This window comes from Cyprinus carpio, chromosome B2 (assembly GCF_018340385.1).
Source record: "Cyprinus carpio isolate SPL01 chromosome B2, ASM1834038v1, whole genome shotgun sequence".
In the NCBI taxonomy this organism is placed as follows: domain Eukaryota; kingdom Metazoa; phylum Chordata; class Actinopteri; order Cypriniformes; family Cyprinidae; genus Cyprinus; species Cyprinus carpio.
In genome coordinates this window covers 12,947,544-12,975,033 of record NC_056598.1, presented here as the reverse complement: position 1 = coordinate 12,975,033, position 27,490 = coordinate 12,947,544, and the positions used below count along the sequence as shown (strand labels likewise).

The window sequence follows — 27,490 nt, the reverse complement described above, 5'->3', positions numbered from 1 at the left end:
GCCAGTGGTAAAACTGGAATCATTTGCATAAATGTTTTGGTGCATTACATCATGTGCAAAAACAGTGGCGTTATACTAAACGTTATTATCGGAGCCAATTGCAAATATTGTGCTCCTGTGCAAGACTTTACAATGCACAACAGGCAGATCATCTAAATCCAATTTGCTGATTGGATCTTAACTATAAATGCAGTAATTGTTGCATTCTTTTCCAATGTTACAAACAGATTTGCCTGCAGCTAAAGAGCGATAGTGCAATAAACACTTTCAAACAATAATGTTCCTATTTATTTTTATTCTGACTCTGGTCATATTTGTTCAGGGCTAAATTTATTTTATATATTGAAATATATTTTAGTTATTTTAAACTGGACTTTTTTATTAAAGGAATAGTTCACATAAAAATAAAAATAAATTAATTTGATGAAAATGTATTCTGTCTCAGGCCAAGCAAGTAGATGAGTTTGTTTCCTCATCAAAACAGATTTGGAGAAATTTGGCATTATATCACCTGCTCTCCAACGGATCCTCTGGGGTGAATGGGTGCCGTCAGAAAGAGAGTCCAAACATGATAAAAAAATGCATTGATGAATTTGTTTAATACAAACGTGCATCTTTTTGTTTCACAAGACATTAATCGATCAGCTGGAGTTGTGTGGATTACTTGTGGAGTATATATGATGTTTTTATCAGCTCTCATTCTGACGGCACCCATTCATTCTCTGCAGAGGATCCATTGGTGAGACATTTCTCCAAATCAGTTCATATGAAGAAACAAACTCAGTTCAAATCTTGGAAGGTCTGAGGGTGAGTACATTTTCAGCAAGTCAAGTCAAATTTTGGGGTGAACTACTCCTTTGAGAACAACAAATTTTTCTCCACAAAGAACATGAGAACAATAAATATATAAGCAGCTTTGAGAATTCCAGAATGATAATCATACCACGTAGCTGGGCACAAACAACATCACTCGGATTCTCAATCAACGATATCTAACACAAAGGTACAGAACGCTATATATGCATGACTATATCACATGTATGCCTTATCAACCACATGGAGCCACAAATCTACCGAAAAATCCAACAGAGGAGAAAAAGTAAACAAATTGTAAACAAAAAAAAGATCTTGACAGATCTCAGACGTGATCATGTGACAAGTGGAAGAGAGAGACAGTGGATCTGTTAACCACTGCAAAACCTCTCCCAGGATATGAGCTCATATGTGACCGCCTGTTACTCCGCCTCACTCCAGCCTCAGGCTGCAGTTAGGACAGAATGGTGGTGATGAAATCATAAAACCGCTTTGAGTATTGCTCAGGGTTGACTGTTGAGATCTCAGCCCCTGCCTGGAGAAAGAAAGAGCAAAAAATGTGTCGTTTTAGATTTATTTAATACTAGCACTGTGTTTATGACATATTGGACTCTCACCCCATGTTTGACTGTCTTAGCTGCGTGGGCTGCTTTCTTCTTGGCATCATATGGAGTGAGAATGTCAATCACCGCCATGAAGTAGATTTCTTTTTTGGGAGCATCTAAAAGGTAGAATGCGCTACTGTTTTTAAGCAAGATACAACTGTAATAAAGTGAGACAGAACTGTTAATTGCTTTTTGGCAATCCATTTATATGCCTTGCATGGCCTTGAAATGCTTGGTTTTCTGTAATGTATTCAACATTGTTGTTGCAAATACTGCTGATTTGTCACCAATCTAGCTGGATAACATGGATAAAGCTATAAAAATGTGCAAAAATTACTCATGACAGTCTCGAAAGCATTAGTGACGTGTTAAAAACTACAAATCAGTCAGTAATGTTATGCATAATTTTCCAGCAGAAGTGTGTTTGTTCATTTGAGTTGCTTTACAGCCTTTCAATTTTTTTAGCTTGTTGCATATTTTATTTTTGTAATGAAAAAAGCAGGAAAATTAAACATTTAATGATTGAATATTTCTAGTAAATGTAAAAAAAATTTATAAAATATTGGAGTTGCATTACAGCTGTATAATTTCAAGATTGTTTAAATAAATAAATAAAGAACATGCAACATTTAGTGAATAAATATTTCCAGTAAATATAAAGAAAACATTAAAAATGTTTTGAAGTTGCAATACAGCTGTATACTTTCATATACTTTCATAACTATATGTTTTTTTTAGGAAAGAAAAATGACAATGTAACATTTAATGAATAAATATTTATAAAAAGCATGGTCCCACTTTATGTGTCCCTAATACCTGTGTACTTACATAGTAACTAGATGTGTACATAGTATGTAACCACAGTGTAAGTACACATTGGTACATAGTATCTACAGCTCTAATGTTTGTGTAACTACACATATGTAACAACCCACTGAATAGTATGTGTAAGTACAAATGTGTAACAGGACATAGGTAACAACACTTTTTGGTAATGAAAGTACAAATGTGTAACAGGACTAACAGCACTTTTTGGTAAAGAAAGCGTTACACTTTATATTAGATTTATCATGTAATTACTCTGATCTTACACTGCAGCGGCCAGCAAGTTAGGCTTTACATATAAATTGTGGTTGCTGTCCAGAATGTTACACTTTATATTGTGGACAGTAACTGAGGAGTTACCATGTAAGTACACTGGTATAACAGTGGTGCACCAACCCCAACTCCCACTTTACATATCCCTAAACCTACCCATCTCCACCCCCTGAATCCCATTTCCACCCCTAAACCCACTCATCTCTACTCCCTGGATCAAATGGTTCCAATTACTCTTATACATATTGTTGTTACAAAATGTAGTTATATAATTCCTGTTACATGAGTACACTGTGGTTACATACTACATACGCATTTAGTTACTATGTAAGTACACAGGTATTAAGGACACAATATAAAGTGGGACCGACAGGAAAGGAAAGGAAAAAAAAAGAAAATATGGTAACACTTTACAATAAGGTTCCAGTTCATTGATCGTCAAGTGCACTCGTTCCTGTTTGTGTCATCAATCTGGCAACCTGCTGTGTGTCAAGTCTGAGGAGGAGGGGCCGGGTGAAAAAAACCCTCTCCAATATTTTGAATTTGGACTGCAATACCTAGTTCAACCACTCGGTGTCAATCCTACATACAGCATCTTTAACTATATTTAATGCATTAACTAACAATGAGCAATACACTGTTACAGTATTTATTAATCTTTGTTAACGTTAGTTAATACAAATACAACTGTTTATTGTTAGTCCATGTAATTTCAGGTCCATTAAATAACATTAATAGATACAACTTTTGAATTTAATAACGTGTTAGTAAACGTTGGAATCAACATTAAGAATATTAAATGCTTTAGAAGTATTTTTCATTGTTAGTTTATGTTAACTACTGTAGTTAACTAATGTTAACAAATGGAACCTTATTGTAAAGTGTTCCCAAAAATACATCAATTTAATGAATAAATATTTCTAGTAAATTTATATATTAAAAAAATTGTGCCAGGGAAAGAAAAAACTGAACTATTGACCTGACTGGGTAAAAAATAACTTGCAATTTTTTTGCAAGTGGGATGAATTAATGCACATTCACATTTATTTTAGAACTACAGTAAGATCATGTTCACACAGCGCACACAACGCCTCTGTACTTACGATTTCTCACAATATGGGGACAGGAGACTTCCATTACTTTTTTGAAAAAGTAACTCAGATATTTTCTTGTAAATTAAAAAGTAATGCGCTACTTTACTAGTTACTTGAAAAAAGTAATTTGATTATGTAACTTGCGTTACTTGCATGTGTTACCCCCAACACGGCACATTATAATGTAAATCTGGCTTCATTCTTAAAATATGGTGTCTCTCTATACAGTTCATTCTAAAGGTGTACTATTAGTCTTCTAAGTAATCTGACTAACAATTTTGGTCTGGTGGACGATAAAACAGGCAAAAAATAAACTGAAAATGGCTCTCAAGCTATATTTAGGGACAAGGAAATCATAAGAGATTTAGTGGGCCAGTAAGCAACACCCAAGCAACTCTGGTTAACTTAATTCTTGCTGGAAAACGACTCACTTTCATGGCTCTTGATGGCATATACGTCAATGGCGGGATCAAACTCTCCCGGGCCCAGAGGTCTATTGCTGTCTAGTGTGTTACTGGGACTGTCTGGTGGGGAGCCGGTGGCCCCTCCGTCGCTCTCCGTCCCCTCCTCCTCTCCAGCGTCGTTGTCTTCACTCTCCTCCTCGGGCTGTTCCTGCTCCCCTCGCTCCACATCATGGATCCCCACCAACAGACTGTAGTCCATCAGCTTCAGCTGGGCCAGGAACTGGAAACACATTTTCCAAGGAATTAAGCATGAAACATTTATTGTTTTTTTTTTAATTAGACACAGTTAAATGACACAGAGGGGTGATTAGGACGAATGAGTGTTTAGATAAGAGTTTAATGAGCCAATTACATTAAACAAAGCAAACGAACAGGACGAAAGCAGTAAAGAACATGATGGATAATGCACACAGACCTCTATGTCATTCTTCAGTTTCTCCAGAAACATTTTCTTGTTCTCCTCATCTATGTAGATTTTCTGGCCGTCATTGATGAAGTCATTGTCTTTGTAAGTTGGAAGCTCCTTGGTCTGTTATTCACATTGGGAAATAGTATTAAAAGTTCATCAGGAGCAACATGTGTACATTTAAACTTTCAGTTTAATCAGCAAGGAAACAGAATTTCATTGACATTTGTGACCCTGGAACACAAAACCAGTCTAAAGTCACTGTAGCAATAGCCAAAAATACATTGTATGGGTCAAAATTATTAATTTTTCTTTTATGCCAAAAATCATTAGGTTCCATGAAGATATTTTATAAATTGCCTACTGTAAATATATCAAAACGTAATTTTTGATTAGTAATATGCAATGCTAAGAACTTAAGTTGGACAACTTTATTTAAAGACTTTTTTCTCAATATTTCGATTTTTTTGCACCCTCAGATTCCAGATTTTCAAATAGTTGTATCTCGACCAAATATTGTCCTATCCTAACAAACCATAAATCTATGGAAAGCTTTTTTATTCAGCTTTCAGATGATGTATAAATCAAAATTTTGAAAAATGGATCCTTATGACTGGTTTTGTGGTACAGGGTCATATATATAAATTCAGATTTTTTGGATTTGTTAATAGACTCAAAAATGACATTTTGACAAAAATAATCAATTAATTTATATAGAAATATTTTTACATATGGATCAAAATGAAAGGTGATGTGGTAATTTCTGTGCCATTAGCAGCACCAAATGAAATTGCAGAAGTTTGTTTCAGCAGCAATAAATAAATAAAATACATTATAGAAATAATAAAAATACATTATAGTTGGTGTTGTTTTTTTTGGTGCTGGTATTATAGAATTATTAAAATTCTTATTTTTTTCTTCATTGATTACTAAATTATTAAATTTTTTTTCTTGTTTGTCAACTGTCTGTTACATCACACAGACAGTTTTTAGATTCACCATCTAAAAAATAGTCTTTGGGGGTGAAAAAAGTTTTAATCTGATACTCTTATGATCTGCTCACACAACAAATAAACATCTGAGAATTCACTGAGTGAACTTAAAAATAGCAGATCACAGAAGCAGTGGAGTGTAATATAAAGCAGACGGCCTCCTGTGGACACTCAGAGCAACAGGGTGTGATTTAGATTTCACGATTAGAGCCAACAGACAATTACAGCATTCAAATAATTACAATGATTAAACCAAGAGTTATTTCCTAAATGCCTACTTCCACAAACATCAGCGATTCCAAACCAAAGCCTACAGCTAGTGTCAGGATTAAAGGGATAGTTCACCCAAAAATGAGAAAAAATGTAGTCGTCATTTGCCCTCATGTTGTTCCTAATCTGTATGGCATTCCTTTTTTCCGTGGAACACAAAAGATGATACTTTTAAGAAAGATTTAATACTTTCTGTTCATGTTATAAAGGTAACTGTGGTTAAAAATAACAATGTGTGTGTACATATATATACACTGCCCTTCCAAAAAAAGAAGTCACACACTCTAATATTTCATTGGACTGCCTTTAGCTTTGATTATGGCACGCATTCGCCGTGGTATCATTTCGATAAGCTTCTGCAGTGTCACAACATTTATTCCCATCCAGAGTTGCATTAAATTTTCACCACGATCTTGTATTGATGATGGGAGAGTCAGACCGCTGCGCAAGGTCTGCTCCAGCACATCCCAAAGATTCTCATTGGGGTACAGTTCTGACTCTGGACTCTGTGGTGGCCAATCCATGTGTGAAAATGATGTTGCATGCTCACTGAACCAATCTTTCACAATTTGAGCCTGATGAATCCTGGCATTGTCATCTTGGAATATGCCCATGCCATCAGGGAAGAAAAAATTAATTGTTGGAACAACCTGGTCAATCAGTATATTCAGGTAGTCAGCTGACCTCATTCTTTGGGCACATAACATAATCATCCATGCAGTAATTATGCAATGGGAGGATCTTAACTATTTGCTTAGTTAAATCCAAGTGGTGACTTTTTTTTTTTTTTGGACAGGTTGTGTATATATATATATATATCATATATATATATATATATATCATTCGTCAAAATATTTACATTTGTGTTCATACAAGTTTAGAATGACATAAAGGTGAGTAAATTATGATATTTTTTGGCTGAACTATCCCTTTAATTCATTGATCTGATTTTCATGCATTATAGATTTGCAATGCATGAAATATTTGAGACATTTATCAAACATCAAATTAAAAACACATTATTTAGCTAAATAACTTTGTTTTGGATGAGTAATTTATCTTTGTGAAGTCCTGTAGAAGAACCGAACAAAAACAAATCTAGATTGCTCCCTCAAGAAACATATATATAAAATGTTATGACCTTTTATGACCTATTTAACATTTGTTGAAAATTTGAATTGATTCCTGAGCCACAGAATGAGACTTCAATCCAAACTAACAGAACATGCAGATGGACACATGAAGGTATAGTATAACCCCCTATGGCTTAGCAGAACACTTAAATGCTGACAGTTCTTTTCACAAAATCCAGCAGAGATTGTCGAAGAAGAAGTCACCGCTTTATTTCTGGAACAGGAAGACAACTTAAAGCACCAGCCCTGGGCTTGGATTTACAGTCCCTTGTGGGATCCAGAGGGAACGGTGATTTCCTGAGGCAAAATGCGGGGTAAAGCATGTTGAAGAAGAACACAGAGCAATATGGGACAGTTCTTTGCTGTCGTGTCCTTACGTGTCTTATGGCGCAGTAAAAGCGTGTGGCAATCCGGATGGTTTGTAGCTTTTGGCTCATGCGTGATTTGGACGGAGCCTCCTCAGGTGGACGTGGCTGCAGGGAAAAGGAGCGTCAGATGCAAGCAGCTTCACCCACAAATCAGTATGTGGAGGTGAGAGACGAGAGCTTTCTAGATAACTCTGAGGACATGTTTTCTTAGTCATTTTTACTTCATTTCATAAAGGTGTAAAGCCTTCAGAAGGAAATGGAAGAATGAAAAAGATGGAAATATCCCACATAAATGCATCAAAATGAAAACACCAATAGTACAGAGTGATATAAAGTTGACTGATAACATGGCTGTTGTACAGTAAACAAGTGAAAACAAAATATCTTGGGAGAACGTTAATGGGATAGTTCACTCGATGAAAATTCTGTCATCATTTACTCACAATCACGTCGTTCCAAACCTGTAGCTTCTTTCTTCTGTTGAACACAAATGGAGATATTTTGAAGTATGTTGGTAACCAAACAGCTGTTGATCCCCACTGACTTCCATGGTATGGAAAAAATACTATGGAAGTCAGTGGGTACCAGAAACTGCGTGGCTATCTTCAAAATATCTTCTTTTGTGTTTAGCGGAAGAAAAAAATTAATACAGGTTTGGAACAACTTTTCCTTTTGGGAGAACTATCCCTTTAAGGAAATCACAGTTGAGAAGCAAAGGAAATATTTCATCAAATACAGTGAATGACAACAAATCTAGTCTGTATATGACACATAGTTACAAATATACATCAGTTAATATTTGCCATTTTTGAGAGTATCATATACAGCATTAGAATTTAGATATAAAATCTCAATGGAGGAGGAAGTAATCAAAGAAACAATTTAACATGCCAGAAACACTAACATGCATATGTAGTCCTTTATGTAGTCCTTATATATATATATATATATATATATATATATATATATATATATATATATATACACACACACACACACACACATGCAAATCATTCACATGCATTCCATATGTACACAGCTATGAAAAAACACAAGATCAGGTTTGCCTTATGTGAGAGAATCCTGTACACAAGTATAAACTGCAACTCATTAGCCTTGTATTAATGTACAGACTGTTTTTATATAGTTTCCACAGTAAATCAATGTAAAAACATCTAATCCAACAAGTCAAATGCTTCCTGAAGACAAGTATTCAATCTCTGATCTATTATTTACAATGGTTTCTGTTACCATCTCTTTACATTCAGAGATCAGTGCACTTAAATTACAGTGTAAAACAATAGGGTATCACAATATACAGAGACACTACGGTTCTTAGGTTTAAATGAATCCAATTACTTTCATTCTTCTCAGGACCATTACTTAAATAAATTAAATAATACCCCTGGACTACAAAGTGCAGTTTCCCACACTCTGAAGCAAATTAAATAAAGCAAACACTGAACAGAAAGGGAGCACAGAGAGTATTGTTTTCCAAGGAATGGAGTAGAAAATGGGATCTTTCACAACAGGAGAATTTTATTTTGGGAGTTTATTAATACACAACACACATGGAAAGGAAAATGATGTTATAATTGTGATTCTAATGTTTTTTTTTCTTACACATAATTTCCAAACTCATGCAATACATTCAGTTCAGACATGCAGTTCATTTTCTAATGTAATAATACACTGGAAATAATGAAAACATTTTTAGCACAGAAGTTCACCCCCTTTTCAAAAATTATATTCCTTCTACATATAATTAAAAAAAAATGAGGGAAAGTTTACCTTTTCTTTGTCGCTAGCCTCTCTTGCCACTGTGGATCCCTAAAAAAGTACATAAAGTCAACATTAAAAAAATATTTATTCTCATTAAACCATGACTTTTTTTATTCTATGGAACAATCTTTTCTGAAGTTATTTAACTTGCTTCAATGACACATTTCAAACGATTCAAGATTTGTTCATGAATCAGACATCACTATTCTCCTCATGAACTATAGCATTCGTTTTATGGACCGCTTTCATGATGCCCCCATCCATTCAATTTCAGTACACTAAAGACGAGACGGGCTCTTCAAACTAGAATTACTCACCTTCAGGTCATATTTTTTGTAAACGGGCAGCCGGTGACTGAAGACATTGCGAGTGACGGTCATGTAGGTCTCATCTCCATCCACTGTGAGGCGATACATACCCAGAAACTGAGGGAGCAGCGTGTTTCCATGGCACTCGACTATATACTACAGTGGGCCAATACAAAAAAAGATTCACCTCACAGCTTGTGAGACTCATCTAGGATCATTTTAACAAAGAAACAGATGCTCCCTCTACCTGGTGGTACTTTTTCAAAATGTTGTGCATCTCGGCCACGTCCTCGCTGGTGATGATCTTGATGACATACCTCCTGTTGTACGAAGTGTGGAAACGAGCTCCACTACGGCCCTGAGCGTCACTGGGAATTGGGGCCCTGCGTGTCAGAGAGTTCTGCCATGGGAGGAAAGAACAGTGAAGGATTTCACACTGCCAGGATTGCACTAAACAGCTCCAATAAAACGGTGAAAAGCTACTGGCACTTCTCCTAGACTGCAGGCTGCAGTCAACCTGGAATGCCAGACTGTACTGTCTGGCTGCTTTTTTTATTGAACCTCATCACAAACTGACTTTGCTCTTTTGGATGGCAAAGCATCGTCTTCTATGGCAATGGGAAAAATGAGAAAGAACGTGTGGCAGTTACTGCCCTGTGCAGAAAGACAGGAGTCAGTGGATTTGCATTAAAATGGCATTATTCAAGCAGCAAAAACACAGCTGCGTTACTGCCTGTGCTTTGGATGCCATCTTTAGTATAGCTGCCAAAAATGCAAAGTCTCTGTGGTTCACTGAAATAGACACACTCTGTGTTGCAGTTGTACTGAGTGGGGTTCACTTTCACGATGTTAAAAGCTGCCCCAAATTTCTGATGAAATTAGTAAATCAGTGGTTCTCAACTGGTTTTGCTCTTGGATTACAAATCTGAATACCAAGAATTGATCAAACTGTCAAGATGACCAACAAATCAAACAGAAAAATCTGAAATAATGATCTATTAATAATACAATGAACTGCGCAGACCAGGCACTATGCAAAATTATTGTATTTATTTATTACCTTGTACATGGTTTTGGAGATATGCCAACATTTTCCTCATGACTATTAGAAGCCTATTTTGCTATTAATTTCTTGGTTAGCTGCATTAGCATTGTTTTTTGCTCACAGCTGTCCCTATCTCAGAACAGGCCACATAAGCCAATATTTTTTTGGTTATGATGACCCACCAGTTGTGAACCACTCTTGTTGATATTCATATCGGTTGTGTTTATTGATTTGAAGATGTTTTACTGAAGTCACCTGGAGACATTCAAACACAAATGCATCAAAAACGGCACTTTCACTTCAATGAAATTTAAATGCTGAATTCTACTATCCCTGTGCTGGGTCAACAGTAGTGTAAGTGTAGTATTGAAGTATTCTGGGAGATGGGCCAAATTCAATACAGTATTTTCAGCATATGGCATTTAACTTGATCTGAGCCTGAAAGATCTGATGATTGCTGTAGAAACTAAAACCTGATATTATTGTAGTGTACTTATAAAACTTCTACATATGAACTGAGAAACAAAAATGCTTCATTTTAAAGAGGTCATGAGTAATCAACATTGATTCACAGGTTAATGGATCAAAGTTGAATAACGGTTCAAGTTTCAATTTTACAAATTAAATCAACATTGATTTTAAAATGTTGTTTCAACATCTTACTTTTCATATAGATTTTCATTGTTTTGTCTTCAACTAAATTTCATTGTTAATTTATACATATTTTGTTAACCTTTTTACAACCATTTAGAATTAAATGTGGTTTCAACAATTTTCAACATTAAATCAACAACAACTGACAGATTTCAGCTGTGAATGTTACTTGCAGACCTTAAACTTCACATGCACAGGCTCTCAGCAGCTTGTGCGGCACATCTCAGGGTGAATGTGTCACAGTGCACTGCAGACACTGCAAAGAGTCTTATTGAAGGATGAGGCAGAAAAATATTATATTGGACATGACAAACTTGCAGTCGATGTGTGAACAGCCTGAAAAATGGGCCTAGAAGCCCCAGACTGCTGCTCAGTACACATTTGAAGAATGAAGAAAATAACAACTTAAATGTAACCGTTCTAGAGGCCAAAAAACTAACATTGTGAAAAAAGAAATAAACATAAAATAAGATAAATTAAAAACTGGCTTTAATATATGATACAATCCCTTATACCATAGTCTGTCAGAATATTCGATTATGATTGGCTGGCAGGTGTGCATTAAAACTGTTTAATGCACAGGTAGTTCCAAGAAGGGCTGCGCGATATATCATTTTAGCATCGATATCGCGATGTGCGCATCTGCAATAGACACATTGCAGGATGTGCAATGTTTAGTATACTAATCGTTATATAGTGACCTTTGCAAATCATTTGAACTTTGCGTCAGTACATCATAAATAGAACGAGGCATCAGTTTACTGTCGGGGATTTGTCATGTCACACTACGCCGCATCCAGTGTAGGGAGACAGCATCACTGGTTTTATTGAGTTCTATAGTATTTTGTCGCATTACGCACGTCCGGTGTAGACACGGTGAGAGCAACGTAGATGCACACTGAATTACATTCACTTTTACGTCTATTTTTCCCTGAAATGACACGCACACCAGGTAATATAAGTATTGAGCACGTCACCATTTTTCTCAGTAATTATATTTTTAAAGGTGCTGTTGACATGAAATTTTCACCAGATGTTGGTAACAATCCAAGTAACCCATACATACAAAGAAAACAAAACAAATAAGTTCAAAAATTAAGTTCTGTGTAATAAAGTGGAATGACCCAGGGAAAAAGTACTGAACACATGAAGTAAGGGAGGTGCAAAAAGGCATGGGAAGTCAAGACTCCAGCAGAAATCTATCAGTAATTAGAAAGCAATCCTGCCCCTAGTCAGTGGAAATTAATATTAGCTGGTCCCAGCTGATGGCCCATAAAAAGGTGTCATTACCAACGTGTCACACAAGAAACATTTCATGTTGGGTAAAAGCAAAGAGCTCTCTTAAAGGGTTAGTTCACCCAAAAATGAAAATTAGGCTGCGTTTTACTAATCCCCGAGGCATCCTAGGTGTATATGACTTTCTTCTTTCAGAGGAATCCAGTTGGAGTTATATTAAAAATGGTCTTTGATCTTTCAAGTTCTATCATTGCAATCAGCAGGTGAAACAAAGTGTCTCACATGGCTCTGGGGGGTGAACAAAGGCCTCCTGTAGTGAATCGATGTGTTTTATAAGAAAAATATCAATATTCAAAACGTAATAATCACTTGAATCTAGCTTGCGCTCACTGTTGTAAATGGAAGCAGTTCCATGGGATTACGTATGAGGTGAGTCTTGTGAAAAACAACGTTTGTTTACAGGATCAAAAGAAGCAACGTTTCCTTACTTTAGCAAAGGAAAACCAGTCTCCTCTTGGTTTACAAAACAAACAAAAAAAAAACTTTGCATTGTTTTCCCTCAAAGCGTTAAAAGTTGCACCTGGTGGAGTTTGAACTAACATTAAACTGCTTCTGTTTCACACAAATGCCGGCACAAACATGCATGTTCGGCTAGAGTCACCCTGAACTCGTGCATCTTCAGATGCAGAGCTGCGCGGAAAGTTACAAAAAATGCAGTGCACACCACCATGTGAAATTAGTTCACGCGCACTCACAGCAAACTTCCGGCAACACAGCGATGACGTCATATTTGGCACGTGCACCCAAGCGAACTTGCGGATGCATCGAGTATAAATCAGCCTTCACTTTCCGCGCAGCTCTGCACCCGAAGATGCATGAGTTCAGGGCAATTCTAGCCGAACATGCACGTCTGTGTCGGCATTTGTGTGAAACAGAAGCAGTTTGACGTGAAGTTCAAACTCCATCAGGTGCTTTTTAACGCTTTAAAAACAGAATTCATTTAGATATTATTTATACATTATTTGCTTAAAGTTGTCTTGTGTTTGATGTGAAATAAAGCCTATAGTTTAAGATTGTTTTAATCAGTTTGTTCATAAAGAAATTATTAATTCATCAACTCATTCATCACGCGAGAAGTCTTGTACAGGCAAATTACTTCTCACCGGTGATTCCCGATGGTTTTAGAGGAAAATTACTCCTCGTCGCCCCCTGTCGTTTCAAAGAATAGTACAATGGCGACCGTGTCAAGTATAAAAGCCTCGTCCATTAGGGAAGGTGCGCGTGCAGTCAGCGGAGGCTGGCGGAGCAGAGCCAGGCGAAAGTATAAAAATCCTGACTTTGCACGCTCTCTCTTCGTATTCGCGATCTCTGTGCACGAGAGGGCTCTGAGCACTTCTGGTGTCATGCCGAAAATATAACCCTCCAAATATAAGTCATTTTTACCTGTTGAAATACCCATAAAATGCAGTTTTACACTTCCCAAAAAGTGATTATGGACTCTACTTATTGAGTGAAATGTTCTTTCAGCCTCAAAATGGCTTGATTTCATTCATGGTTGTTTATATTTGATAGATTATACCTCATTCAGTCCTTTTTACCTGTTGAAATACCTTTAAATGGTCAATAAAACCCATAAAATGCAGTTTCACACTTGCCAAAAAGTGATTTGAGGCAGAAAGAACAGTAAATTCAATAAGTAGAGTCTGTTATCACTTTTTGGCAAGTGTAAAACTGTGTTTTATGGGTATTTCTACAGGTAAAAAGGACTGCATGAGCTAAATGACTTGATTGCATTTGAGGGTTATATTTGACAGATTATACCTCATGCAGTCCTTTTTACCTGTGAAAATGCCTTTAAATGGTCAATAAAACACATAAAATGCAGTTTTACACTTGCCAAAAAGTGATTACAGACGGCAATCAGTTTTCGGCAGACGATCAAATTTCGGCACAACACCGGCAAGCCACCTTTCAAAATAAAGGTCTCTATCAGTTAAATAACTTAAAGAGTGCAAAGTAACGTTCCAAAAACAATAACGAACATGTAACTAATATTAAGAAAGGACAGAATTAGATAATATAAGAATAATATAAAAATCCTGGAAATGAATTAAAATAACTGAGGGTTATTTACACGGAGATTGTACTGCGCACACACAGAAACATTCAGGAGCGACTTGTGGACAGCCCTGCCCATGACTTTTATTAATAAAATAGCTTCGATACTGTATCGCGATACTGTAACTCAAGTAACTAAAGCTTAATTGTTTGTAGAGAGAGACATGCAAAAGCAGGAAATACACACACGCTTCACATAACTTCAGTTCCTCTCTCTCTCTAGAAAACTAATTCAAATAATAAATTCATTCAAATAAATTTGATCTTATAGCACTATTTAATCTCTGTGTCTGATTCAAAGCAGGCAGAATTTACTGTTCTGATCAAATATTTTCCTGCAAACAACATATCCAGCTTTAACTTGTCAATGCTGGCAAATGGCCAAACGAGGCGAAGCATTATTTTTTCTAAAAATTCAACAGCTCAGAGTCACTAATTCTGCTTATACTGAGGTTACACCTCAAATACTGTTCATATGTTGTATTTCAAGACATTTGTTCATCCTTAAAATGCTCTCATGTGTATTTAACTTCTTACGCATTTCAACCCACACCTCTGTTGCTAATTCCAAACCGTCATTTTAGACCAGAGTAACAGTGGCTTGAGCCGTTGATAGCAGACAAATGCAGTTAACAATAAAGTAATTATAGAGAGAGAGACAGATTAAGAGTATGTAAACTGCTTGAGTCTGTTTGTCTCTCAAAAGTGTTCAGCAGCATCGTCTCTAATAATATCCAAACTGTAAGTTAATCTGTTTCAAGAATAGCGCCGTTTTTGCCTCGCTTGTGAGAAATGTCATGAAGCTTTCAAGTTGCTAAACTATTTAACTGATAAACAGCACTGATGAAAAGCACTAATACAGAACATGTTTCTGTGTGCGCAAGAGTGTGTCCATACTGTATGTGAGTGCATAGATATGTGTGTGTATGTTTGAGTGGGAGAAAGAGATTATATGTTTTCCCTACATGGTAAAATGTAACTTTATGTTTACTATATTTACTTGCTTGGTCAGTGTCATTGTGGTTTTTGGCTCTTTTGCTGTCATAGGCTGTAAGGCCTTTGAAATAACTGGAATCAATTGGTGAAATAATAAGGACATAATGTGGTCAAGACCTGCCTAGAACTACTTTAGGCATGTGTTTCCCCGAAAATAACTGCACACCTTAGAATGTTCATCAGCCAATCATATTCAAGCATTCAACAACCCCGAAGTATAAACTATTGTAACGCACGGCATGGAGGCAAAGGACCATCTGACATGCAGTTGGAGGGTGGTTGCCTCCATGGAAGCACTTGACCAATTATTTAAGCACTTATGTACCTGATATTCCTGATCATCAATGGAGAACCGCTCCCTCAGATTGCGGAAGACTAGAGGACAGTACTCCTTAAACTTGAAATGGCTTGGCATGTTCTCTCTTTGGAAGTAGGAAAAGGTGCAAAAGCTGATAACTAACAAAAGCATATACATAGCAAAATTATCACATAAAGTTGAGAAAAAAGTCTCTCTTACTTATTGAAGAGGTGGTTGTCCACCTTGATCTTTGAGTTGGCTTTAAAGTCATCAGGCATTAGCATAACAGGAATCTGGATGTGACTGAGTTCATTTATCTGGAAGAAAATAACAGGGAGAAAATTATTCAGTAATGCCAGATTACAAAATAATTTGAACAGCTGAGGCATATCTAAAATAGCTTTATATCTGTTGTACAGGAGACTTCTGGACCTGCTCCAAATGAATAAATCAGAGTGTTTTCTTATTTACCGAGAACTATCTGCAGTACAGGGGCCATTCCTCAAAATGTGCTGCACTGATGGACTGCTGCCAAGAAACAACTTCCTTAAACTAACAACAGCAGCAGTGAAAAACAGAGCCATCTGTGCCAACAGAGTAAGCATTACTTATTGGCCGGACTGTCCACTTCCTTTTTTATCGTTTTAAATAATTCAGTACACGACAAGTGGTCATTAATGGGCAATAGCACATGCATGACTACACTTAACCTCAAGTCAGTTGATTGACTGAGAAAGGTGCTATGTATCTAAGGATAACCAGATTTTGGTGTACATGTCCGGTTGTCCTACATGGTGGAATCCAACCTGGCTATTTGACACTCCTTTTCCATCACATAAACACACCACACACATACACAAACACAATGACGTGTTGTGTGTATGCAGAGAGTTATTTTTGTGCATCTTCCTGTGCCTCCATCTGTCCCTGCTGCATCAGGGGGTGTCCTCTTGTCGATTAAGAAGCACTTCAGTAAAGAAGGTTATGCTTTGTGATTTAAAACGAAGCCAAACTGTCATCTACAAAGAGATAAAAAAGAAAGACTGGGGGAGAGGGCAGCGAGTTCACTGAAAGCAGCACTGAACCAGCAGCAGCTGAAAATGGGAAAGGACAAATCACGGTCAACCAGCCTGAGCCTGTCTGACGCAAACACACACACATCTACAATGTATGTCCCATGCGATTCAGAGTAAAACTGTATTGAATTTTTTTGGTATGAATTTATAATTATATCATTTTTATTTATTTCTAATATTTAAATACATATATTGTAAATAAACAATACAATTTTATATATAGAAATATTTAATGTGTGTGTGCATGTTTTAATACTTTACATGCATATATATTAGAAAAAACTATATGAATATGCAATATTAACAAATAATAAATTGAAGGATAATATATTATGTTTTTATAATATATAATAAATATATTTAAATTATATTATTAATTTAATGACAAAATATAAAAAATATTGTTTCATAAATAAATACTATTATATATATATATATATATATATATATATATGTGTGTGTGTGTGTGTGTGTGTGTGTGTGTGTGTGTGTGTGTAAATTAGTGCTGGGCAATGATTAATCGCATCCAAATTATATATATATATATATATATATATATATATATATATATACACATACAATAAATATACACAGTACACACACATATATTATGTACACAAAAACTTTTAATTTGGATGCGATTAATGGTGATTAATCGTTGTCCAGCACTAATATAAATAAAGGTAACATTAAGCATTTAAAACTAGACATTCCACTTGAAAGCACAGTGTATGCATGAACTGTGACGTGATAAATATAAGTAGTACAGCGAGAGTGTGTTGATGTAATTACATTCACATATAGATAGTATGTGGCGGCTCTTGACCCCCACCCCTTTACAGTCAGTTACATAATCAACATACAATTTCATTTGGATAAAGCCATTGAGATTAATCAAGCAAGCAACCAGAGGCTTTTCTGGCAGAGTAGGCCATGTGTTTTCTGAAAGCCACTCTAGAACATGTGCGCCGTTAACATTACAAGCGATTTCATACTTCTTTTTATTGCATTTCAAATCAGAGTTAAAATAATTCAATTACTAAAGCCTGTTTTCTCAACAGACTAATATCTGTCAGCACACAACTTATCACCCGCTTTACATAACACAGCACTACTACAAATTCAGTGGAAGAGGCCTTTATGTCCTTCACCTCAGACTTAAGTTATACCTCCGAGACTCTTACGTAATCGACATTAAAAAGCTCATCTGACTCAGTGCTGAATGAGAGGATAAAACATCTAAAAGGGGAGAAGAGGAAAGGAGGGGTGTGGATTAGATGAGAGAGAAGAAATGAATCTTAAAGAAATATGAAAGACATAGACAGGCATCATACATACGCAAGACGGTGTTGGATATATATGTGCTCAAAGGAGGGGTTGTATTGGCCTAAATGATAAAAATAGGCTAAACGCACAGATGATATTTCTGAACACTATATTTAAGAGGTCGAAAGATCTCAGCGTCAATAAATTGAAACACGAAAGATGGATGGGAAGAATGTGCTAATGATGTTTGGGAGCATAAACCTGCAGGCAACACTGATTCGTCTTGGGGTTTAGTGATGCTATTCTACACAAACACACAATGACTGAGAGAAACGTCTGAACAAAAACTCCTTCAAGATGAAGTTCATGCCAAAAACTGACAATCTATGTCTTTATATATTCACACACACATACACACATAGCCAGGCTCTAGGCCTGATGAGAAAATAAATAAAAAGGCCATTCACACAACCTCTCCATTTCAAAACTGGGATGCTGGCTTGTGTTTTACTATACTCAGAGGAGCTCCATTTGTAAAGGATTCCTTCCTAATCAAACACTCAATCACTCTGCTGTTGACAGACGACGCAACTCTTGCACCAAATTTCACTCCGTTAGACTTAAACATTCAGTCAGAGACTCATATACTACAGTACATATGAGTTAGTGAAGCATGAAGTCACTCAAGAAAAAACACTGTAAAAAAATGATCATGATTTTAACAGTAAAAGACTGCAAAAATGCTACAGCAAAAACCTGTTAATTGGTTAACAGTAAGTTTTCAAACTATATGAATAACTGTAATTACATTTAATTCAATTTTACAGTCAAATACTGTTGCGTTTTTTTTTAATGTGAAGAAGAAGTCACTGTATAATTTCTAATAAAAAACACTGAACTGACACTCCCAGAATTCCCTGCGTCACACTTCATATTTCAAGTTTTTCCATTGAAATAACCGTTTCTTCTTCTTCTTTTTTTTTTTGGTCAGTTGTGTACATTAGGGTTTTATCTTACATATGATGTTGTTAAATGAATGTTTATTGCATTTTTTCTTACATTATACATTTATTACATTACGACAATGTGTACAGGCCTACAAGGTCTTAATATCAAATATCAGGGTCTACAATAGTGCTAGATAAAAGTATTGTTTGAGGATGGGTTATACGGCCTACAAAGCAATTCTGACATAAATTGCCACCAAAAGAATAAAAGTGATTATGAACATCATCATTTTCCAGTTATCATTTTCTGGATAATGTGACATTGCCATGTGATTCTATGGTATTCCAATGATGCCATAAATTAATAAACTAACAAAAAGACATGTAAATGAAGTTTAGATTCTTTCCAGTTGTATCTGAGAGTCCTGCAGAGTACACAAAAACAATGAGGCTTTGATATCTTGAGTTCAATGTATAAATTAATAATTATCACATTGTAGAGTTTGCACCTCAACGCAACACTAAGGATAGAAATAATATTTTAATGCATCTTCTCATACATGTGCATTACAAGAGCAGCACAAGGCTCCCTGACACTGGTGTTCAGATTCCCAGGAGAACAATTACAGGTTTGTCAGAGAGCTGGAAATCTTCCATTCCCACAGGAGAAGCACTCTTTAAACTTGTCATGTTGTTGCAGGTTTAAAAATAAACACACACCTATTTAGTCCTACAGTTGGAGTTAATCATAGGAAAAAACACTTAAATGTTTTTCTTGCAATTAATGATGAGAAATAAGAGAACAGAAAAGGACATAAATATAAAAATCTGTTTATTATGAGTTCACTAGGTAAATGAGAAATAAAAGAGCGTTCTTGAGGCATTAAGTGCTGGCGATGGATGAGGGATCAGGGATCTAAATGCTGTCTGCACAGCAGCCTGTATAGTTAGTCATTCAGCGTCTTCAACAATCACGACTGTGTGCCAGAGCCTCTCATCTGAGCTAACACTCGCTTTGCTTGCTGACACAATCGTTTCACTGATTCTCGAGGACCGGGACAAAACATGCCACAATACTGAAAAACAAACATTATTTTTCGAGAAATTCTTTTGGATGATTCTGTTGGATTAATCATAATTATTCACCTACATTTGATTGTAATTTCTTGCTTCCATATTTTTCCTTTCCTGTTACTAAATATGGATCAGCACCAGCAGATACATAAATAATGTGTCAAATGAAATATAAATATTTACATATCAAGCATTCACATCAAAGAATTAATCAACTGACACCACAGGATACTTTGAAACTGATTTTCAGCACCATCTGTTGAATTTTCACCACCATCAGATGTAGTGAAAATGTAACATGTTAATGGAATAATAACAATTTGCATATCACACATATTACAGTAGCCATTTTGTATTGCTGGTTTTACAATTAACAGGACCTAACCTACTTAAAATGAGGAAAATGACCTTAAAATCTTTCATTTGTTTACAATTCACGTGACAGAGTTGATCATATTATGGCACAATAATTTATAACAGTATTAGAGTCTGTGTGAGCTCATGACAGATGAAATATGTAAAAGGACCTTCAGAATGAAAGCTGAATTTGATTTTAATAAATATTAAGAAATAAAAATGTTAAAAAATTATGATTTAAAGAGATATACTTATGAAGAATATAAGAATTCTATTCTAATTTTACTAGTACATTAAATATCTGCTTTTTGTTCTAAGATTTAACATACATGTCAAAACATAAATGATGACAAGTGGAAATGTTGCCTGTTTAAAACTGAAGTGGAATGTTTTGGCATCGATTATTGATCGTGTCGCGCGTGGATATATACCTCTGATGTTTCGAGTCGTAGAAAGAAGGAAGAAAATGCTACAGTTTAATGAGGGATCAAGAAGCCGCAAGAAAACTGTCGCACGTGCCTTTAAACCCGCTCACGCTGAGCATCGCAGCTGTTATAAACCTGTAAGAAAACTGGACCCTTACCGAGTGGTTCACTCCCCACATCAAGACGCTGAGCAGCGGGTCGCTGGCCCGAAACAGCTTCACCTTCTGAGACACGAAGTGTTTCTTCTTGGTTTTGGTTTTCCTGGCGATGGATGCAGCGAGGTTGCTGGCTGCAGAGGCCATGTTTAGCGAGCAGGCTCGGATGAATGAAATCCCTCTCTGTTTCGATGTCTTGACACGAGCTGTTCGGAATCAGCAGCGCCCCGCCGGATCTCGACATGCAATTTGTCCCTTTCGTTATTTAATGCATCACGTTCACGCATCCCTCTGCAAACGCGCAGCTGAAGAGCGGTGAAAAACTCTCAGGAAGCCCGCTATCCAGCAGCTCCCACCAGCTAACTGCTAGCTGTCATTGACGTTAGCTTGAAGGTTACAGTTGTCTGGATGTGTGCGCTACCAACTCATTCACACACAGCTTTGCAAACTAAATCTTGAGCTCGGCCGGCAAAGCATCCCAGAAGCTCAAACGAATGATATCCGTGTTCATCATGAAATGTAATAAAAAGTAAACAGATGCACAAATTCAGAATGCAGAGATTTTACACCACCCCGTTATAAAAAGGTGTGTCGCCTCATTTAAATCACGGCGAAAGCCCGTTAACAAGCGTTATTAGGGTAAGACCACTTACGAATCTCTCAATGTGAACGTAACTAACAAAAAACAGGCAAAATACTAAAAGGAATCAACTACTGTCTAGCTGAAGTCAAGCCCCGACGAAGAGCGGGCATCTGAGCCCATCCACTGCGCCTGTATGCAGCAGCTGGATCAGGGTTCACTGCCTCTCTGACAGCTCCTCTGCTTTAGCTCAGCTCAGCACGGTGACACATAAATCTTGTGTTTCACGCACCGCTTTTGGCCTGGCGCCACTCTCGGGTTGATACGGCTACAGCATGATGAAATCCAAGAAGTCCTATTGATTCACTCATCTCGATTTTGGTTTTGGTCAGTAATATAAGCTTTGCAGGCTCAGTCTTCAACGTTAAAAAGAATAAAGCTGTCTAAAAACAAGACATCAGCAGTCCAACCCCGTGCAAAAGCGAATCCATGCAGAAGAGATGTCGCCGAGGACGTTAAACCAATTAATTCCATATGCTACCACGTACATACAGCGTAGGTGGATAATAAAATTATTGTAGGATTATAATGCAAATGTATCTAAAACCTCTATTATGCCTGTTTTCTTTTTGGGATAGCTTGTATTTCATGCAGCTATAGCTACAGGACTTAAAAATGTTAGGAAAACCACATTTAGCCTATATTTAATTAGATTTAAAACCGCGCTCATTTTTTTTTTTTCATATTAAAGTTGCCTTTTTATTTATACATAGATCTAGATTTTACATGAATTAAAAGCACTTTTGAAAAATATGTTGTACACTCCCATGTGATGAAGACATATCCTAATAAAAGTTTTATGGAGCGGGTCGCCTCATGGGGGCAGACATGTTCACATAATTATCTTGCTAATCTTGTTCTCGGACACTTTTGCTCACAGAATAAATTAACCTGATGGCGCATAGAGGGTTTTTGCCATGGCATGAGTAAATGAAAAATTTTACTTTTGTATGATACACACACACACACACACACACACACACACACACACACCTGAGCACATTTTTAAATTAGCAAAGCACCTTTTTACTGTAGGTCTAAGCTGAAATCTTATGGCATATGTCTTTAATACTTGCTAGATATTAATACCGTCCCCTGTCTTAATCACCAGTCATTTACATTAAGAAGGTAGGCCTAATAAACATTATTTCTAACATTCTCTCAAAGGCGCATCTCTCGGTGTTCTACTGCCCTCTTTAGGCATTATGATGCCATTATTCTTAACGACTTCTTACCGCTACTCATCTTACAATAAATTAATATTACCGAGATGCGACGTTATCCATGTCTTTTCAGTCTAGGTTTTATGTGTGAGGAGAGAAACTTAATAACAAACAGCATCTCTAAGAAACCAAAAGACCATTACAAACATAATGCACACCATTTAGTCAGACCTAACAAAACACCATAAAGACGAAATAAAACGCGTCACACCTTACTAAACCTGACTCTTTATTTAGACCAATTTGTTTTGCTCTTTTTTGGCTCTCTGAGCATGTAGCTACAGAAAAACCAAATCCCCGCGGTCAGTGTTTGATTGCTCCTCCAGCAGTCTCAGTGGGTGATGTTTGGTGAAATCTCACTGCGAGACCAGCAGCGCGCTGATAAACACTCGCGAGCCACGCGATTCAAAGCTCTGCGACATAAACTCACCGCACGCAGCAGCAAGTCTGACATATCTGAGATATTTTACAAGTTAGTGGATTATCGGAGTGACTGGAGAAGTTATGCTATTTTCCCGGACCATCGCAACATCTTAAAAATGAATCCTCATTGCGCACGCTGTGGGAAAATTGTCTACGCAACAGAGAAAGTGAATTGTCTGGACAAGGTATGTTCTCTTTCTTCCAATGCTTATAACTAAAAATGTATAAATGCTTCTGGATAACGTGCTTTCATAAATATCTTTCATGGATTGAGTTTTATGTGCAGTTTCCATCTCTCTACGTTTTGCAGTATTGGCACAAAGGATGCTTCCATTGTGAGGTGTGTAAAATGACTCTCAACATGAACAACTACAAGGGATACGAGAAGAAGCCGTACTGCAACGCGTATGTTATTGCCTTAAAAACACTAGTTTATTAATTACTTACACGTTCATATACACTGGTAATTTGTTGTTAAATGGGAGGTGTTGAAAATACATAAAATAAATGTTTACTAACCTGAATTCTACTTATTTAATAGAACATGAATATGGTCCAAAAGCCCAAAATGACTCACTTCCTTTCTCCCAAAAGGCACTATCCAAAACAGACCTTTACAATTGTGACAGACACCCCTGAGAACCTACGACTGAGACAGCAAAGCGAGCTCCAAAGTCAGGTAAGATCACTTGTTCACTTTCACATTATTACACGTTAAAAAATATATTTTGAAAATATACTTTACTAAATCTAAAGGGGGCATATCTAGGGTAGAATAATGTTATTTGTTGCTATTGGTAGAGACAGTTCAAATGGATGAGACAATCACTTACAGCCACATGAGTGTTTCGGCTGCCAGGGAGGGACTTGGTGTGATACTTTGAGGTCAGCACTGAGAAAAGCAAGGCAGCTGTCTACTCCGTGGTGCCCTGGCCGATCCCCTCAGCTTCTCCACCTGGCAGCCCAAAGATGCTGCCAAGTCCATACTGCAGCCTAATCCTGGCATTATGACAGAATTTTTTATTTTTTTTTTCTTAAAGATAGGTCAGGAAATTGAAAAAATATATTTTATGTACTTGCATAACACAAAATTAGTCTGCTGCATTTAATATTGCTCATACTTTGTGTTTGGGATTTAAAAAAAAAAAAAAAAGATAAGCTCAAATCTGGACTAGAAACAATCATTCATAACTCCCTCGCAACCAATCAGGAAGGCACTTAAAAGCACTCAGAACACCATAACTTCCTGGTTTTCTTGTTTTACAGGTCAAGTACAGGAAGGATTTTGAACAGAGTAAGGGACGGGGCCTCAAATTTGTCTTGGATACTCCAGAGCTACAGAGACTGAGGAAGGCCCAGGATCAGATCAGTAATGTATGCTGGGAAATGTAGAAAAACTCATGTAGCCAATGTAAAAAAAAAAAAAAATGTAAATTTGATAAATTAGTGTACTAGATATTCAAGCATTTATTTCTCAAACATACATACTGTCCAAAAGTTTGGGGTCAGTAAGATTTTTTTTTTTTAAGAAGTCTCTTATGCTGACCTATCCTGAATTAATTTGATCAAAATACAGTGGGTAAATTGTGAAATATTATTGCAGTTTAAAATGTTTTCTATTTTAAATAAATATGTAATATATTCCTGTGATGGCAAAGCTGAATTTTCAGTATCATTACTCCAGTCTTCACTGTCACATGATCCTTCAGAAATCATTCTAATATGCTGATTTGCTGCTCAAGATATTTTATTTTTTAATTATTATTTTCAATGTTGAAACCAGATTTTATGGAAACTATGATACATTTTTTTGCATTATTTGATGAATTAAAGTTCAAAAGAACAGTATTTTTAAGACTCAATTCAATGCATCCTTGCTGAATAAAAGTATTATTCTCACTGACCCCAAACTTCTTAATGGTAGTGTATCAGACTTAAACTTGTGAATTCCCTCATAAGCAACAAAAGTATAAAAAAAAGAGGAGTTATGAGTGCTTAAACACTAGCTAGATGGACTGTGCTCATTTAGAGCACGTTCTTTCACTGCATGATTAGGTCTAATAAAATGCAGAATGCTCCCATAATTCAAGATGGGGGCTGAAAATGTGTGTATTTATATAATTTCATATAGTTAATCAATATCACACGAAGAGTGCCATTTTTTCCCCACAAAAAATGTAATATTGATTTTATACAACAGGTTTTAGACACCATATTGCCTATTTTTGCTCTATTTTGCAAAAAAAAAAAAAAGGTTCCAAACATAGCCACAGCACAGTGTTTTGTGTCTATGAGCAACATTATGGTGTATTGTTCCTGAATGAATTATCCATTTAAATGATTTGGTTCAATCGCAATGACTCACTTAATAACAGTGACAGTGGTTTTAATTTCGATTTTTTTTTATTTAATTTTTAAATTATTTTTTTTATCAGTATTCAATGTTTTAGGATTAAAATATCAAAACATTTATGCATTTGTAACTGCAGGTTAAATGCATTCATGTCTTGCATTAAACAATGTGTAAATACATCTGAATGCCACTTCAGATGCAGCTTCTGTGTTTCCACTGCACTGCAAAGATGAATTTTGTTGATAATGATAAGCTGTCCACTGTCCAACAGTCTTGCAGTGCAACACACTCAGTAAAATGTTGTCTGATTATTGGTGCACATGATTCACTGATCATCGTAAAACAAGCTTTCATCTTAGAATTAGGTTTTCTCAACGATAACAAGACAAAAAAAAAAAAAAGGATCATATTTATACAAGGTTTTATTTATTTTATTGAAGGGGGGTGGGGGGGGTGGATGAAAAAGCTGACATCTCCATTCTTGCAGGCAAAGTATCATAAGGATTTTGAGGTGTCCGGTTTGCACGGGGTCACTCATGGAACGCGCGGGAAGTACCTTGTACAGGCTCAGAAGACACCTAACCATGACACGGTGGGGAACAGCACACACAAGGGGGTTCATCAGTACATCATGGAGATGGATCGAAGACCTGGTGTCATTGTGGGTAAGTTCTCTAATGTGAGATGCTCACACCTGGTAGTAAACCCTACACAAAGCGAAATCAGTATATCACTTCAAAATAGCAAATTTACAACTGTAGGCAAAATAGTACTATTGGAGGTCAAGATCATCCTGATAATTGTTGTTTTAGCACCTGTTCTCCCTGGTGCATACTATCCCAGTGGCCACAGCCATGGGCACAGCTACATGCATCAGACAAGCATGCATTCACTGAGGTCAATGCAGCTGAGGTCACAACACATGAGCATGGTGAGTCCTGATTTTCTACAATAATATGTAACATATACATATACATATACACTCTTTTTGATTAAAATGTATTCAGTACCATAAAATACATACTCGTATTGCACAAAAACTTGGTCACCAGACTGTGTACAGGGCCCTGTATGACTACACGGCGCAGGATTACGATGAGGTGACGTTCCGGGACGGTGACATCATTCAGAACGTGCAGCTGATCGATGAAGGCTGGATGTATGGAACGGTGCAGAGAACGGGGAGGTCGGGTATGCTGCCTGCTAACTATGTAGAGGGCATTCGCTAGTTGTCTCACTGAGCCTCAAATAAAACACTATATTTGAATGGTCACAGGAAAGGCTCTATTTTAACAGTGCAAATTGTCCCACTGTAAGTGTTTATAATGTTACATTTCTTATTTTGTTACTCTGAACGTCCAGTGTAAATGAATGTACACTACTGTTCAAATGGTTGGCACATGTAAGTTTTTTTTAATTTATTCAATCTTTTTTTTTTTAAATGACTACTTTTATTCAGCAAGGATGAATTAATTTGATAAAAGTGACAGTAAATAAATTTACATTGCTGTAAAACATTTCTGTTTAAAATAAATTTGATCTTTTCAAATTTCTATTCAACAAAAAAAATAAAAAAATATATATTCTTCCTATATATATTTATATATAATATCCTATACATATATATATATATATATATATATATATATATATATATATATATATATATATATATATGTATATGTATATATATATATATATATATATAGATATATATATATATATATATATATATACAGGTCCTTCTCAAAAAATTAGAATATTGTGAAAAAGTTCATTATTTTACATAATGTAATGATAAAAATTAAACTTTAATATATTTTAGATTCATTGCACACCAACTGAAATATTTCAGGTCTTTTTATTGTTTT

At 36.2% G+C, this 27,490-nt stretch overlaps 2 protein-coding genes across 4 annotated transcripts; one reads left to right on the top strand and one right to left on the bottom strand.

Annotated features, from left to right (window-relative positions):
- Positions 1-722: 722 nt before the first annotated feature.
- Positions 723-23,806, bottom strand: LOC109107406 (phosphatidylinositol 5-phosphate 4-kinase type-2 alpha-like). 3 transcript variants are annotated; one of them, XM_042718095.1, is made up of 11 exons: positions 23,786-23,806; positions 15,900-15,997; positions 15,708-15,804; positions 9,581-9,733; positions 9,343-9,489; positions 9,035-9,073; positions 7,253-7,348; positions 4,490-4,603; positions 4,042-4,294; positions 1,431-1,534; positions 724-1,348 (listed from the first exon to the last, which is right to left on the bottom strand). In XM_042718095.1, the coding sequence occupies exons 2-11, from the start codon at positions 15,962-15,964 to the stop codon at positions 1,268-1,270; spliced, it is 1,149 nt and encodes a 382-aa protein (XP_042574029.1). In that variant the 5' UTR covers positions 15,965-15,997; positions 23,786-23,806; the 3' UTR covers positions 724-1,267. The 3 variants fall into 3 exon arrangements, with proteins under 3 accessions (XP_042574028.1, XP_042574029.1, XP_042574027.1); XM_042718093.1 differs by lacking the exon at positions 23,786-23,806 and adding an exon at positions 20,984-21,801; XM_042718094.1 differs by lacking the exons at positions 7,253-7,348; positions 23,786-23,806 and adding an exon at positions 20,984-21,801 and having other exon boundaries at positions 723-1,348.
- LOC109107152 (LIM zinc-binding domain-containing Nebulette-like) lies at positions 23,061-27,116 on the top strand. Its single transcript, XM_019120419.2, has 7 exons — positions 23,061-23,451; positions 23,577-23,671; positions 23,861-23,945; positions 24,533-24,640; positions 26,107-26,284; positions 26,432-26,550; positions 26,672-27,116. Exons 1-7 carry the CDS (start codon positions 23,185-23,187, stop codon positions 26,846-26,848), a joined length of 1,029 nt encoding a protein of 342 aa, XP_018975964.1. The 5' UTR covers positions 23,061-23,184; the 3' UTR covers positions 26,849-27,116.
- The last annotated feature ends 374 nt before the right edge of the window (positions 27,117-27,490 follow it).